Below are 17,343 nucleotides of genomic sequence, written 5' to 3'. Positions count from 1 at the left end.
TATAGTAGTTCTCTCTTATATGCAATTCAGCAAGGCTCTCTCATAATTCGTTCAGACCCCATTAATGAGTATAAGCAGTTTAAGCAGTTTGTTTAATGGCCATATCTCTGCAGTTGCTTATGCTGAACATAATTTTCTTTCCTGTTGCTAGCTTTGCAACAAGTCACAAGAGTTATTTACAGACACCTTAGTTTTATCTAATTTAACAGCTTTGTGTTGTCAGCAGTTTTACCATCTCATTGTATTCCTCTCTTCCTGGTCATTAATAAATAGATGGGCTGGAGAAAGAGTGGAATTAATCCCAGCAGTGATCCTCTGGCACAGTCCATGTGGCATCACTCTTACCACCTTTTCATCCCAGTTATCTGCTATTTATCCTCATCCTTTTCTCTCTCTCTTAACCCATGAAAAACCTTATCTCCTACCCCAGGGCTACTGAGTTTCCTTAAAAGCCTGGTGGTGAAAGATACTATCAAATGTCTCTGTAAATGCCTATCTTGTGATTCACTTTTAGTCAATATTTTGCTACCACTTTGTAACATTTGAAAAGGTTAGAAAAGCTCAGTTTATCTTCACTGATAAGTATATCAATTTTTATCTGCTGAGCTGTGCTGAGTTGCAATTTATTCATCCTGATTTTTTTTTCTCCTACACCTGAAGGTGTTTTGTAAGTATTTTAAATTATTTTCTCAACTATTTTGCGTATTAATGAATTACGGCTTTTTTAGACTTCTGTTTTGAGAGTCGCTCTTTAAGAGCTATTTTAAAGATTTTTACAGTGTTGGCCATTTTCCAGTTACCCAGAAGAGTGGCTGTTTTAATGATGAATTACGTATCTTTAGTGATAAATTATGGTAGGCTGAAATTGTGCTCCATTCTTAGGATTTCCTCAGACTCTCTGAAGAATTTCATTTGGTACTATTAGTTATTAGAATATATATTTGACGTTGTTCACCAGTGATAATTTTAATCTTTTACCCAAACGGGCTTTCACACCATTACATGTAACTTCAGATTCACTCTCAGCCCTTCTTTTCTGACACCCAAATGAATCATTTACCTTCAGTGCAACCTTTCCTCACCCTGTCATTTAATTCTTTACACTTAGCAGTCCAGTAAGCCTACGCAGCTTTCCATATGTGATTTACTTGCATGGCTTCTTTGTCATTATGTCTTTGACTGGTTTTGTGTACTTTCTGAGGTTCAGCTTTCTCTATGAGTTGTATCTTGCCTATCAAATCTTCCATTTTATTTGCTGTGCTTTATCTTCATCTTTCTTTCCTGAAAGATGCTTTGGGGATAAAAATTAATCCTGGAATTTTACCATTTTAATGTCCTATGCCATCCCTTGTTTCTTTGTTCTGAACTGTGGAGATCTGCTAAAGCACAGACTATAAATAACTTCCACTGTAAACTTATGAATAACATTTTCTAAAAATAATTATTTCTCTGGGAGAAAAATACCTGTTTTAAATGCTAATATTTTATCTTAAAATGCTGATATTTTGCTCAAGTTATTGATCTTGAATATGAGTCTATTCACCAAGACTTGCCATTCTATCAGCTTCAAGGTAAATATTAATATAAATCAATGATAATTATTCTCATTGTAATTATTGTACCTGGGACCATACTCTCTGAAACAAATTCAGTATTTAATGAATTCCTTTACATGTAGCATTTCTTCATGCTTAATCATTTTGATACACGGTATGTGCTGTGTTTCCAGCACAGGTGGTTTTTTTGGTTTTTTTTTTTTTTCAGATCTAGAATTTGTGTGCTAAGAGTCAGTTTCTCCTACATACGTCGAATTCTGCTCAGTGGTTTAGGTAGCGCATTTTAACTCTTGCATTTATCTTCCTCTAAACAAACTAGTCATTGAACTTTTTTTGATATTCCCTTCTATTAAGAGTTTCTTATTCACAGTTGCTTAATTTCTCTCCAACTTAGTACCGGTTTCTAAATCATCAGCAACCCTGCCCATCTGTATCTCTGTACCTTTTTGTTATTTACACACCTGTGATGAATCCTCCTCGCCTCGTCCAGGAAGATGTTATTTTACATGTCTAATTTATTTCTCAAGGTTATGAGAAATACACCGTTATGAGAACTCTGAAGAAGGCAAGGAATTTCCAGCTTTTAAAGTTGTTTTTTCATCAGTGATTATGTACCAAAGACATTGACCATCATCTGTCCCAATTAACAGCCTTCCTCCCATACCCAAGCCTGTTAAAATACACAATCTCTAGATTTGTATGTGCTTGAATAAGTAATGAGTAAAACTACAAGAGATGTTCATGAGAAATGCATGGTGCTCAGACATTTGAAAACCAGACCACTTAATCAAACATTTTATGGTGAAATAATTTTCTGCTAGAAATAACTCAAGAGCTAGGTCCTCACTAGCAATAGAGACAAGCCAGGATGAAGCATATGTTGTAATGAGATGAAGCAGGTACTTGAACTGGTCATCCTAGCCCTCCATGTATTTTTGCTATTAAGGGGACAAGGAGTAGGATCTAAAATATGTTTCTATGGATGAAAATTTTTAAAAATGTTCAGGCACAAATCTTTCTTTTCCTTTTGTTTGTTGAAAAATTTAAATGATGGGATTGATTTAGTATCATATTCAATAATGATTTTGCTATATGAATTAAGAATTTAAATTTTGTGGCTTAAAAAGCAATGCCAAAATAATGTAACATTTACACTCTAGAATTTTGTATCAAATTCATTACCACGTTGTTCTGGTTCTTTGGAATTGGAGTTTCTTTTATCCCTGAAGGACTAAGCCAGGAAGTGTGGGCTGAGGTACAGCCTGCATTTCTTCTTCTTAATGATGCAAGTCAGGGTTCCCTCTGGCTGCAAGGAGATTTGGTGAGATTGGGTATGCTTGGTCTCTGCAGTGACACAGCATTCAGAAATCTCGAGGCACTGCTGGAGTGCAGTGCTCTTCTAAAGTACCTCCAAGTGTCTGGCAGCCACCCAGCATGTCCCAGCACTGCAGGACCTGGGCTGACATGGCTCTAGAGGTCTCCTAGCAGGAGAGCCAGATGTGGCTCAGGTGTCTGCACCAGAGTGTAAACATGTCCCTCACTACCCAGGTTGCTCCCTCTCTTCTACCTCTTTCTCTTTAGGCAGGAGAAAAGTCCAAAGTCCTTTAAGAATTGGAGTTCAATAACGTTACTGCAACTACACAATACTACACCATTTGAAGGCTTCTTAATTATTTGATAGACTGGTAGAATCATTGAAACCATTCCCATTTCCCTAATATATATAAATTTGGGTATGAAAACTGTAAAGATCAGGTTTGAAAAGCCTATTATTTGTCAGGCAATTTAAGAGATCCTGTGATACTTTCTCTCCTGATACTGCAGAAGCAATTAGACTATACTAGGAGATGTAAATTTGTACCTTTGAGGTCACAACCATATTTGAAACTATTTTTTCTGCTCTCTATATGCAAGAGCCAAAATCTATCTTAGCTCAACTGAGAACTAAATGGATCATGACTGTTCCATGGCAGTCCCACCCGGGACACACCAGGCAGACTGGATTTTTTAAACTATCAATGTTAGATTGGACAAATTTGCGGATATGGCAGCTTGAGTACATGGAAAGGAAAGGAGAGACCAGCATCACAAATGTCTGTTGTTCTTTCTGAGTGAGTGGGGTCTGGGATCGGGTTGAGGTCTTGGGACAGGGTCTGGACTTGGTGATTCAAAGTTGCTGAAAATCTCTCCATTGACTCTGACCATGACTTAAAGCTGTAAAAAAATCCCCGCAGTGTGTAGGTGCCAAACACAAACCTGTGTTCACTAAAATGGCATCTTCTTTTAAAGGCAATAAACTTGGAGAATTCCTTGAGCCTCTTGCAGTCATTAAAAGTTCTGCTGTCAAGTATGAATTTGTTCTAATTTGATTCTCAGATAGTGTTGCTTTCTACAGAATGTCTTCTATTACCAGGAATTTATCTCTATTTTAGTACTTGCAGATGGAATTATTATATTAGGTGGTGGAATAAAATTACACCTACTTTCTTTTAGGGACTTGTACTCCAACCAGTGTCTGGCTGTAGTGAGGCCTGCCTAGATTTTTTTTCTCTATCATAGGAATAAAACATACCAGATTAAAGTCTTTTCATGTCAGCTTTGTTATCATAAATATCTCTGAATGATATGCTGATTCATTTTTTAATAGGGGATAATACTTCAGATGAGAAAATGATCAAAATACAGAGCACTGTTAGGTCAAGGTAATTTAACTCTAATCTTGCCTAATTGTTACTGTGATCTGGACAGACAGAACTGAGATAATTAAATCTTGGTCATGAACTATCCTCTTCTTATTTCATATGGTTCCATGTGCCAAATACAATGCCAGCAATCTTAGCTGACATTTTCTGTGAAAAGACATTTTTAGGTATCATAATGTGTTAAGGCTGCCAGCAGGGCAGTCTATCACTTCTACCTTACATCAAAGGGATATGCACTCCCTTGGAGAAAGAAAATAAAGCTAGTATAAAAAACAAGACTTTAGCAAGGGAGGTTAATGTGAGGACCTTGCAACCTGAAAGATTCTAAGTTCAAATTTGAGAAAAAGACAGCACAAGCAGCACTTTTAGACTTTCTTCCTTGCCCTTGAATCAAACAAGAATCTTTGGGAAAACTCTGAAAACTACCTTCATCTCTACCTCTCATTAATATAATTGCCTCCATTTCTCTTTCTGCACTCAGAAGAAGGTGGCTGTACAACAACCTTGTGATTTTCACCACACCCAGTGCTGCTTCTCCACTTCTGACTGCACCAGTCCACTTGCCAAAGCTGCTCAAGGTGTGAAGCATATTCAAGGGAAGATGGTATAAAACCCCAGGAAGACATAAAGCATTCAGAGACTTAAGGTGTGTTCCTTAAATAGCTATAGTCTTTGTTTCACAGCTCTATTTTCTGATAGCAAGTAAATTTTTCAATTACAAGTGGGGCAATATCAAATCAGTATGAAACATTCATAACTGTAGCTAAAATTGGGTGACTTCTCCTCAGCTGATGCATGCTTGAGAGGGTTGTCTTTGATGCCAAAGCTTTTTAATAGGGCTCATACTGTCATTGTTGAGTGTAGCTTACTCACCTAGTCAGTCTCTGCTGGGGCTTTGCCAAGTGCTGGATTTAAATCCCAAGTTCTCCGGATCAGAAAGGCAGAGTGTGGCCTGCAGTGTGCTGGATGCTAATACTGGTACCAGCTCTCTCACCTCAGGGCAGCTGCTAGACTCACAAATTGCAAAGAGAAGATGAGCAAATGAGTTGCTGTGCATGCAAGTTTGTGTGTGAGAAAGAGGGAAAGAAAGAGGACCTGTGTGAAAGGACTTTGCTAAAGCGCAGAAAGCATCTGGGCAATTGGGTAAAGAAGACTGTGCATAATCTTCTGTGCTTTGCAGATACAAATATGGGGGCATATGCGCTGAAGGGAGAGGAAGCTACAAAAGAAGTCCACAGATATGGTCAGGGAGCTGGCAAGAAAAAACAATCTGATAAACAACTGGGGTTTACTAAAAAACAGCATCTGAGCTTTGTTCTTCACTGTTGAAGCCATCATTTAGAAAACAAGTGAAAATGGGTATGGTGATCTCACTTCAGTCCCTCATGACATTTTACACATCACCCAACAGCTGTACAGTTTTTACATATAACTGTTTCCATGGACAGAAAATGCAGATCATAATGATATAATGGTGAAGACAGAAGTCCACATTGAAGGGTATTAACAGGAAGTGCTGCAACCTAATTTGCCTCTTATGTTTTCCCTGACTGTAACTAATAGAAAGTCCTCATCCCCAGAAGTAGCAAATTTACTCAAATTAAAAAGCTGCTTCTCTGTGACAATAGACTATTCTTCTTGTTCCACTTCAAAAAGTATTAATTATGGAACATCAAGTTTTACAAATTTTATTTTTGTATAAAGGCTGCATTAAAATTTTATTTTTGTATAAAGGTTGCACTATTTCAGTGTTGAGTAAACAACTCTGTATGTTTTGCAATATACTCTCAAAAAAAAAAAAAGTTGCATCAGTGTTTTATAAGTAGGTCAGTGACAATTCCTTATGTATTTCTTAAATTCACATGGACTATCCAGATTCCAGCATAGAAATACACGGATAAAACGACTGTGAATAAAATATTCATGTTTTTCTTTAAAAATAAATAGACTCACATAAGCTGCAGTAAGAGAGGTAATGCTTTCCTGGTGCAGGGTTGTCTTCTGCATGCTTTAAGAGCTGTACTTGGTTCAGTTTATTACCATATAATTAATATGAGTGTAATTAATATGAGCGTAATTAATATGAGTGTAATTAATATGTGCATAATAAATATGAAATTCTCTTTGCAATGAAATCATTAATGAATTTGGGGATTGTAACACAACCCTTATTTGATATGAAAATTGTTGTAAATATTAGACAAGGTGACTGATTCCAGGGTTGTCTCCTCAAGAAGCCTTTTTGCTTATACTTGTATAAAATGTGTTTGTGTTATTGTTGTCATGTCCGTTGCTGTGGGATTACAGGATGCCATTTCATCCAAGATGTTTTGTAAAGAGAAGGCTGTTTTACTGTAGATGTAGTAATACCTGTGACCAGGTGGTATTTCAAAGAAAGCCCCAGGAGAAGAATAATAAGTGCAAAAGATTAATCTTCTGTTCTACAGATGTTTCCTTGAGTAATCTCACCTCTAGCATTTGTAGGGGTAAAAACTATCTTAGCTCATCAAAAAACAAACCAAGCAAACCAACAAAAACCCCAAACCAATTCAAAAAACCCCTCATCAACCAACCAAAAATCTCCCCAAACAAATGTAATGGTTTCATGTTCACCAAATTCTGTTTGCGAGATTTAGTGTACTGGTTTGAGTGTCTTTTCTGCTGTGAGATAGGAACAGGAGAAAAGCAAAGCAAAGCCCCAAACTTAAAAGGCACAAAGATAGATTCGTTAATATATACTAAAAGAAGAACATGAGAATCAAAATGAAACTTTTGAAACACTTTGCCTCCTCCCCCAAAATATTCACTTTCCCACTGGCAACATAAAGAGACAAAACCTGTGATTTTCAATTTCACCACCTAAAAAATAAACTTTCATCAGTTCTTTGGAGAGGAGTCTCTCTTAGAACTTCCATGGAATTTCCCCACTGACAACACAGAACTGTTCTCTTGTCGGTTCTGTCACAAAAACAGCTGCCTGGGAACCTGCTTTTGCGAAGTCCGTCCCATTAGCAGTTTTCCCAACGCTGCATATGGGTCATGTCTGCTTATTTAGGGTACCGTTTAAGGATGCCTCTTCTAACATAAAACAAAGGTTCTCTTCTTCTATTTCCAAAAATCATCTTCATCTCGAGCAACAGAGGCCTCCCTTTTCCCTGGGAGGAAAGGGCTTCATATCACTTTCTCTCTCTCTGCCTCTGTTCAAAATTCTCCATTAAATCTCAGTTAAATCAGTCCACGACTTTGACTAGAGGTCTGCATCCCACTAGACAGCATTCATACATTACAGGGAAAGTTAGTCCACTCTCCATGGTTTCACAAGAGAAGACCACCCGAACGAGGCAACTCCTCACTCCTTGGTCCCACTTAGGACTTAACTCTCTCTCTTCACTGACTTCCATCTCATGCTGTGTCTTTTCTACATTCACTCTGTTCCTTTCCTCTCACTCAGGGAAGGGTTAGGGCTTTAGAAGTTTCATTAGTGTAAGGAAAGAGTTAATATCTTGCCCAGGTGTACAGAGGGTATGATGGTTCATTCTGGTGACTGAAGGCAGTAGGGTCAGGCCTCACTGGGCTGGCCAGTCTTTGGGTTCTGGCAGCTGCAGGGCCACTGGCCCAGCTGCAGAGCCGCCTTTGATCTCAGCTGCATGATCTCTCGAGCAGGCTGGCCTTTCTTCCCCCTCCTTTTCTTCCTCTGCCCAGGAGTCACCAGAGGGGGGCTTGGCCCCCACAGCTCAGCAGGAGGTTATTTTACAGTTGCTGGAGACCCAATCCGGGCCAGGAAGGGGCATATTCTCCTCCCCTCCCTCGGCCCAGGAGTCACTGGTCCCGGCACCTTCCTGGGAAATGCCTGGCCTGGGCAGGGGCTGGCTGGGCCCAGCCCCCCGGGAGCCAGGGCCAGATAACCTCTTCCAGGGCAGGGAGGAAAAAGGAAGTTTCCTGGGATTCTCCTGATTTTTAAGCCCGTGTGACCCAGAGGTGTATCCCTATATTTAATTGGCCAATCCAGCTGTCAATATCAAAATCAGTCGCTAATTGGTTTTATACCATCCGTGCTAAATCAACACACCAAACAAAACACAAACTACCTCTGAGACGTCTAATCTCTGGAGAGCCTTGAAAATTACTGAGACATGTAAAGGTTAGTATCTGTAATGGGCTTCTTTAGACAGAAACTTTGTTTAACATAGAAAACACTTTCACTGATGCATGGTTAATAGAGATATACGTCACACCATTTTCTTAGGTGTGTTACCTTTTCCATGTGTGGAGGAGATTATGGTGAGCCTCAGTAAGAAGTGTTTGTTGTTCTCTTGTCTGAAACACATAGTTTCCATCAAAAAGAACAGCATTCCAGCCATCTGAAAGTACAAAACCCATTTTCTTTCAGGTATTTCCATAATATTCAAATTTAAGAAGGCACATGCGCCAAAAAGACTGTGAAACTATATGTTTTCAGATTGATCAGAAGTGATTCCATGGTTAGACAAGTATTTGAAACATGCAATCATCAATGTAATATTACTTGTGTTGGTAGAAATCCTCCTATTTCTGCTCACTTACTTCTTGGTTAGCTGAATACTGTCACTATTGACATTTCACATAGCAGAAACACAGCTCCATGTATATGTATATGTATATGCATATGTATAATGTCTGTCCTGGGCTCCACATAGATCTGGGGGAATAGGTAAAGCAGGTTGGATGGCGTTTTGAGTGATTTTTCATGTTTGTGAATATGAGGGGCCACTCCTTGGAGATCTTCAGAGAAACACATAGATTATTAAAGGGATGGACTTTCCCTTATTTACATGCTTATGTTGCTTTGGCAGCTTCAGTAAATGGAAAATGTCACTGTCTGCTGCCAGCTGAAAGGACTTAGGGCAGATGTTTGCCTCTTTTGGTTTGTTCACTTGTGTGCCTGGCCCAGTGGGCAGCGGGGCTCAATTATGCACCATTATTGTTCTAGATATTGAACCTATTTCTTCTCAAAATAATTGCTTCTGCCTGACTTATCTGGAACCAACGTGATTGAAATAGCATGAAAACAATCAGTGATATGTGGCTGTGGCCTGTTAACTCTCCCAAGGAAGCCTTTGTTAAGACTTATATGGCTGCCAGTGGATCTCGTGAGTTGGGAAGCACAGTTCCATATCAGCAACTGGCTGGAGACAAAGCTTTGGCACAGAAGTGGTGCTAGGTTGATTGGGGTGTGATGTCAGTGACGACTATGACTATGCAAGATACAACACGAGGGATGCTGCGTGACCAGTTACATGGGTGGTACCAGCAGCAGGGTTCCTTTACTTTTTGTTTGTCCTCTATTGCAATGTGAAGTGGTTGTACTGGCTCCACCAGCTGGAGAAGAAGCCTGTAGCTCTTGAGGGTGACATGCATGTTGGGCACACTGGAACTGAACTCTAACCCTGTGCTGAGTTGGGTTGAGGGATGGATTGCATTTCCAGCTTTCATGTACAGACGCTCCTCTTTTTTTTTTTTTTTTTTTTTTTTTTTTTTTTTTTTTTTTTTCCTTATAAGGAAGAGGATGTTTTCTTTGTAAGGTGCTTAGTATCTTAATTGGTTAATTTAGTCCAGAAAGGAGATTTACCATGGACTCCCTTGGCCATCTTGAGGGGAAAAAAAAACAAAACAAAACAAAACAAACCCACAAAAAACCAAAAAAAAAACCCAAAAAAACCCCCCAAACAAACAACAAAAAAAAAAACCACAAGGAAAAAAAAAAAAAACCCAAAAAACCCCAAACAACCCAAAAAAAAAAAGCGCGACGGAAAGAATCACTTTCCCTTTCAGCCTTCACAGTTATTGTTGAGAAAAATGTGAAAGGTTACTCGTAAAGATTTTATTTACTTGCAAAGACCGTAGAGGATAAACTTGGGGGAGGTCAGTAAACAATACTGGAATCACCAGGTGATGTCAGGGTCTTACTAACATACATGTGAAAGTAGGAAAAAAAAAAAAAAAAAAAAGAAATTTCCCCCAATCCTCAATCCTGCAGAATTTGACAAACTGGCAACAAGACATTTCTGCCCTGCACATTGGTAGTCTAGGGAAAGGGAAGGGAAGAATAAGGCTATTCTTAGCCCCCTTTATAGGCAGACAAAGTACGGCACAGAAATGTCAGTAGCTGGGGCGGGAGGAGGGTTTGTTAAAGAGGACAGGACCGCTGTGTACAATCGTCCTTTACCGACAGGGCAAACGAACCTGCCGTTGTCAGCCCCGCGCCAGCTCTGCACATTCCCATCTCAGTCAGCTACCGCAAACGTCCTGATTTCCTCCCTTCCCCCCCGCCTTGCCCAAATGGTTTTTATTCGCGCTTAAAGAGCGGGCGGAGGTTCGCCAGACCCTGGACGGCACCACCTCGGGACGGGAACCGAGCGGTGACTTCAGCACAGGCAGACGAGACCTGCCGACAGGCAGAAGAGGGCCCCGAGGGTCGCGGCCAGCGCCGATCGGCCGCTGCCAGCCGCGGCCTCCGGGGGCACGGCGGCCCTCCTCGCCGCTTCCCCTCAAAGTTCACAGCGGAGCCCGAGAGCGGCTCCCGCTCCCCGCCGCGCCCGGCGCCTCCCCCGGCCCGGCCCTGCCCAGCCCTGCCCGGCCCGGCGGAGGCGGTGGGCGGCTCCCGTGGCCGTGGCATAAACGGGCGGCCCCTCCCGCCGGTGCCGCTGTCCCCGCTGGACGGCGGGGAGGAGAGCGGCGCTGCCCCGGCATCCGGGCGGAGGCTGCGGCTGCTCTCCAGCGGAGGGGCTGCTCCTGGCGGCGGCGGGCCGGGAGCCGCGGGGCACGGGCGCGCCGCCTCCGGCTGCCGCGGCCTCGCTCGCACGGCGGCGGCGGCGGGAGGCTCCGCCGGGCTTCCCCATTGTCTGCCCGCGGGCGGAGGGCTGCGCTGCCCGCACGCTCCCCGCCCTCGCCTTTGTGTGCTCCGGCCGGCGGCGGGGCGGCGCGGCGGCCGCCGTGATGCGCGCTGCGGGGCGGCGCAGGGTCCGTGCCGCTCGGTGAGAGGCGGGGAGGGACCCAGCCTGTGCCCCGGAGGCTTTTCGCCCGCGGCAGCCGGAGGAGGGGGACTATGGACTGAGCGCATCGCTGTACCATGGAGTCGGGCATCCGCTTGAGCACGCTCTGCCTTCTCCTTTGCCTGGGACCAGGTAGGTGGATGCTGGACCTGCCGGCAGAGTACCCGGGAGCGGGGCCGGCGGAGCTTCGCAGCGGCGATGCTTTGGCCGGGCAGCCGCAGGTGCGGAGAGCGGCGGAGGAGCCGGGGGGGGGGTGTGGGGCGGGGCTCGGGAAGTTGCGGCGTCGGCGGGTGGGTGACGGCACTTTCTGGGTCAGTTTCAGGCTTTGGCGTGGACCCCTCGCTGCAGATCGACGTGCTGTCCGAGCTACGGCTGGGAGGCTCCACGGAGGGCGTGCGCCAGGTGCCGGGGCTGCATAACGGGAGCAAAGCCTTCCTCTTCCCAGGTACGGCCGCGCCGGCCCCACAGGTCCGGCCGTGGCCGTCGGGCCCCGGCGCCGCGCACAGGGCGCGCCCCCCCCGAGTCACCCCAACGCGAGAGGTTTGCTCGCCTTGAGACCTCGGGATCCCGTCCCTTCCCTTCCTGCTTGCTTTTCTTCCACTCTTCTCTACAGCTTCCCTTCCATTATTTTATAATTTTTTCTCTCTCTCACCGCATTTTTTTTTTTTTTTTCTTTGACTGGTAGACGCTTAATTAAAGTACAGCAGGAACGGGGATGGCAGATGGCATGTTTTGTGAGTCGTGGGGTGCGGTGATGAATAGCACCACCCACTCTACTGCTTTACTTGGGAAACGCTAAACATATCCCAGTTCCAGCTAAGGAAAACCTCACTGAAAGTTTTATGTGAATGGAGCAAAATGCTGAAATGAAGTGCCCCGGAGGAGGGAGTCAGATGGCTGGAAATAAGGAAAAAGGAAAGTGGCCCTTTGGAGCTTCTGTGACATACCCCTCCTGAGAAACAATGAATGAGTTTTGGTCTCTTTTAGTGCTTGTGATAGTTTCTTTATTAATATCGGGAATAGAAATAAAATAGTACTTTTCTATCTTCTAAAAATACATTTAGGAGTTTTATAAAGGGTTATTGAAAATTATGGAACTTTCTGATATTATAATTAATAAATGACTGTAAAATAACTCTCAATATCTAGTTGAATATATTGGCATTGGTTACATTCCATTGGTTACTTGCTCATTATCAGTGTGTTTTTGAAATACACTATATTAACATACTGATCTGTTAAATGAAGCTAGAGTCAACAATATTTTTAGGAGAAAAACCCACAAGTCCATCTTAATTTAAAAAAAAAAAAAGGCGCCTAAAACTGGCCTCTAGAAGAAAGTCTCTGAAAGATGATTAAATGTTCCTTATGATCTGTGACTAAACAGGAAGAAGGAATGTGGCTCAACATCTGATGAAAACCAAGCAAATCTCCACATGAGCTTACACTTTTAAGACAGGGGAACTGCATTGTTGGCTTCTTGTGTCATGCCAAGACTTTAGCTTGGATCTGAATAGATTTCTAGTGCAGCAGGCAAGAGGCTGCGTTTCACGTACAGAAGAGTTACGATTCAAGGGAGATAAGATCTGGAAAGGGAATTTCTTTTTCATGTTTGCATTAATGAGATAACTTATCAGGAAGCTAATAGTTGCCTAGTTGCCAAAGGTGTGGCTTTATTTTATTTTGTTACCTCTCTAGTGATGTTCTTCCCTGGAACCGCCGGCATGTGTCACTGTGGACATGAATGTGGAGACACATGGCCACATACGTTCAGAAACACTGGCACATGCTGCCTTAAAATATCTGTGATGGGCTTGTGGCTGCAGAGCAGAGACCTCTGTGAGGGAGGTGACTGCTTAGAAAGGCGATGCATTTGTGTGTCAATGGGATCGGTTTCCTAAAATAGGTGTAATTTTTAAGGCATGGTTCTGAGTTGAAGCCCCTTTGTGCTATAGTGGATTGGGGTGAGGGAGTGGGGGGAAGTTAAAATTCACTTTGTCTTCAGTGGTAACAGGATTTGAGGTTTGGAAGAATAAAACTTTCTGGTATATTTTCCCAGTGTCAGAACAAAAAATTACTGGGTTTCTGAAGAGTTGTTTTTATTTTTTTTTTTCCCCCAAGTTTTTCCCTCTTTCTTTGCAATTATGAGTGTACACAGTTCCCAAATTGATTGGCAGTTTATTTGTAACAAAAGAAGAGAGGAATTTTAAGTTTTCACAGTAGCCTTTTTATCTTTTTGTGAACAATCGGAGGAATAACAAGGATGAAAACACTTGTGTCTAAATGGTGGTTGAAGTCACTCAGTGTCCCTTAGGAAGTCTTTAAATGCCCTGCAGGACTGGAGAAAATTTTCCCTTCTACTGCATAAGACGACTGCTGATTTTCTTATAGTAATGGGATCCTTACTGAGCAGAGAGGTTTTCAGTTTCGAACTTGTATTTAGAAATAGAGACATTTCCTTCCTTGATCAGACCAATAGGTCCACTTAGTCATTTTTGTTCTGCTCTTAGAACACACACTTTGGGAATACTGCTGCACTGTGTGCCTCTTAATGTATGTATTTGCAGTGTGTGAATTTCAAATATGTGTGTGTTGCCTTGAAATTTGGTTTGTCTGTGTGGGTTTTTTCCTTATTCCAGCTAAAGCCTTAGTCCTAGACAAAAGAGATTTTGTGAGAATGATGCAAATTACTTTAAATGATCCTTGAACTTACTCTGGATGTTCCAACTTGTGGTCCTTTGTCTCTTGGTTTCTTCAGATAGTGAATATTTTCTCACATCATATACATATTTACACCACTTTAGTATGTTGCCTTTTTGGTAGACCACATTTTCAACTAATGTAAAGCCTTACTTTATGTAAGCTTAAACCATTCAGAAGTCCTAAATGCTGTTCTGTGTTTTAGAAGGAAATTATGAATGTGGCATGTTGAACTGCCAACAGGTAATAAGTAATTAAAGATATATGATGGGAAAATTATACATATAGTTAAAGCTGAATGCTCTCTTTACTTCAGTTTCTGGGTGGAAAGTCAGTTTTGACTGCTGAATTAGATATAGCATCAATTTTCAATATAGGGATTTAGCATCTGATTGGCTGTTTTCAAAGGTACTTGTGTTTCTAGGCCATATAAAACAGTAAGCAGTTACTCTCTAAAGGGAGTTTTAGTCTGGCACTGTTCAGTCAAGATAATTTAGATTATACTCCTTATATAGTTCCTGATTTAGAAATAATGTTAGTCATTTGAAATTTGCTGTTACTTGGACTCTTTTGTGTGTGTATACTTGACTTCAGCAGATTTAAGTGCTGGATTCTAAAGCTTTTTAGGTGACTGATGCTCCTTGGTTGTCATTAATGGTAGCAACAGAATGCCACTGTAATCTTGGTCTAGTTAGCTGCAGGGACTTCTTTTTCTGGAAATGTGATTTGCAAAGTAATTGTAAAAGTTTAGCTTGAGGGAAGATACAATTATGAATAGAAAACAGGAGGAAGTCTTCAAAAATGTTAGTGTTGCTGTATGTGAACATCTGCCAGCACTTTCTAGCCGACAGAAGATATTATGTCAAAATATGTTGAGAGGAAAATTACTCCTGTGCTGGTCAGAGCAGCAGACCAGAAGTCAGAATATCTGTCACAAATGTCTCTCTGTTGGCAACTGTTTACGTAAGTCAGTGAAATTTTAAACACCTTTGTTCTTCCCTTTGCAAAACAGGGATGTTACTTGGATAAAGCCCAAACCAGATGGGTGGACTGAAGTGTAATTAATGTAGTTAAAGAAGGCTTTTGGAGAAATACACATTGTCACTCTTGTAGTTCTTTTTTTGTCGGTATACCGCATTAATGCGATTTGAGGAAATAGGCAAAGATGAAAGTCAAACGTAGTTATTTTCCTATGCAAATATGGAAATCATATTGCTTCATGGGGACTTGTTACATATGTAACTGCAGGGGAGTTTGAAGAAGTAGACATAACCACAACAACAGAGGCTGAAGGATGATGAGGGTTTTGGATGACTGACTCAAGTCCATGCTAGGAGATAAAACATTAGGTTTGTGCAAGGTCCCAGTGAAGCCAGATATTTCAACTGGCAGTAGGAAATGGCATTCTGAGGTGTGGCAATCTAAAGAAGGGCTGCAAGAGTAACTCGCTCTCCTGTGGCGTTTCACTAGGCAATAACGTTTTGTTACCCTCCTTTTAAATTCTGTCTTATATGCGTTTTATAGGTAGAGTATTTTGATAGCCTTCCTGGGTCTCTCTTGTTGAGAGCAGATACTATTCATCAGCCTGTCTTTTGGACAAAGAGTGTGTGTAGTAATGGAGACACCTTCCAACTGCCTCCAGCACCAGCTCAGAGTGGAAGGTACACTGTAAGTCAAGGGATGAGAGGCTACAAAAATGAAAGCCAGGTGATGTGTAAGGACAGTATATGCCCATCCAAAGGTGTGTATTCTCCTCAAGGGAAAGGCTAAAAGGTGAACAGAAGAGTGCATTCAGATGGTTACAAACACAGAAACATGCATTTAAGGAAAAGATAAAAAGGGTCATGTCAGTCATGAAAATGTGAGTTTATGTATCTGAATGCAGAATTTGAAATTTATTCAGAGGAAGGACAGTTTTAGTGGCAAAATCTAGTATATTTTGATGGGGATTACGATGTGCTATAAACCACCAGAAAATAATTTAATCTGTCAGTGGGATGAATGAAAGGACTTAGCAGTACTGTTCTTTGAATTGGTGCTGGCTGGCACAAAATGCTGGGAGAAAAAAACACCTAAAATAGGCTTCTTGGTATAAGTGACATGTTACCTGTTGTTGCATGACTGGCTCATGAGTGTGTTATTTTAAAACACTAGCACGACAGTATTACTCTATCTTACTACTTGGAAAGTTCACTGTATTTTGTCTCAGGATGTCATTTCTGGATATTTACTAAATAAAGAAGATAAAAATAAAGCCTTAAAAGCAAAGGTGAGTAAATTTCTTGTCACAGAAATAGGATTTACATTTCCTATGCACTTCACACACACTGCCTTTTCCTTGCCACCTGTCATTGGAAATATGGACAGATGCTTTCTCCAGGTTCCAGCTGAGCCTGCTGAAAATATTGCTGTTCCCAGTTGCTCATCACTGCCCAGAAGCTAGAGGTTAGTGTCCCCACAACTCTTCAAAAGCAAGGGATTATATGAGTGTTCTCATGTCTGGTGGTGGCAAAATCAGCCAGCTTCAGGAGCAAACCTGGCTGACTGCAGTGACATGGATTAGAGAGTTCCATAAAATCCCTTCTCCAGCTGTATCCATCTCCCAGAGGAGTGGCAACAGACAGCTGGGAATGAGGATCTTAATGTTGCCAACTGGCTTAGCTGACTGCACAGTGAATACCTATCTGCAACATTTTTTTGTCTTGTATGTAAACCGGTTTCTCTCAGAAGCACTGAATCCTCAAAATGTGGGGCCTCTATCATTTTCCCTATCTGTAGATAGCAAAAGTTCTAATCAAAGATTAATTTCAGTAGTTACTGGCATGTTTTTTGATGTTAGAAATACCTATGTAAGCAATTGCTCTATGAGAGTGTGGTAGCGAGAAAGGGTTTGGTGTATCTGGAATAACAACGTAAGCTTTCCCTCTGCTGCCTTCCACTTCTGGAACTTTCTAAAGTCCCCTCTGCACCTGTGCAAACAGTAAGCATTGTGGTAGGGCACTGCCAGGATTGTGATTCATGTTGCTGGGGAGGCAGGCTGGGTGCTGAAGGAGAGCAGGAGAGCCCTGAAAAGCTGGGCTGCTTTTACGTGTCTAGCTGCTCCTTTGCTCCAGAAGAACTTAATATTCAGCAACCTCTTCTGGGAAGGAGGAGTAGTTGTAGCAAGAGGTGGTGTTTGTGAAATGTTTGCTGCTTGAAGGCTCCGCCCAAAAAAGGAGATAGGGTGTGAGGATCCTGCATCAATTTTCCACCCTAAACCATGAATTTTAATGCATGGAGAACTATGACGCACTTACCCCTACTGAATATTTATGAATATGCCCAGAACTGGAGATTGTGTTGCTTACTAACTGG

The 17,343-nt window shown here is 41.9% G+C and overlaps 1 protein-coding gene across 1 annotated transcript in view; it reads left to right on the top strand.

Moving 5' to 3' along the window:
• The first annotated feature begins 11,218 nt into the window (after window positions 1-11,218).
• The window catches only part of NELL2 (neural EGFL like 2), a 139,846-nt gene continuing 133,721 nt past the window's right edge, over window positions 11,219-17,343 (top strand). The window contains exons 1-2 of the mRNA XM_040062577.2: window positions 11,219-11,421; window positions 11,606-11,734. Of these exons, the coding sequence (XP_039918511.1) occupies window positions 11,367-11,421; window positions 11,606-11,734 (184 nt within the window). The 5' untranslated portion in view covers window positions 11,219-11,366. The remainder of the gene's footprint in view (window positions 11,422-11,605; window positions 11,735-17,343) is intronic.

This window comes from Hirundo rustica, chromosome 4, assembly GCF_015227805.2.
Source record: "Hirundo rustica isolate bHirRus1 chromosome 4, bHirRus1.pri.v3, whole genome shotgun sequence".
Lineage (NCBI taxonomy): Eukaryota > Metazoa > Chordata > Aves > Passeriformes > Hirundinidae > Hirundo > Hirundo rustica.
The sequence above is the reverse complement of the archived record's forward strand: the minus strand, read 5'-3'. Positions and strand labels throughout refer to the sequence as shown.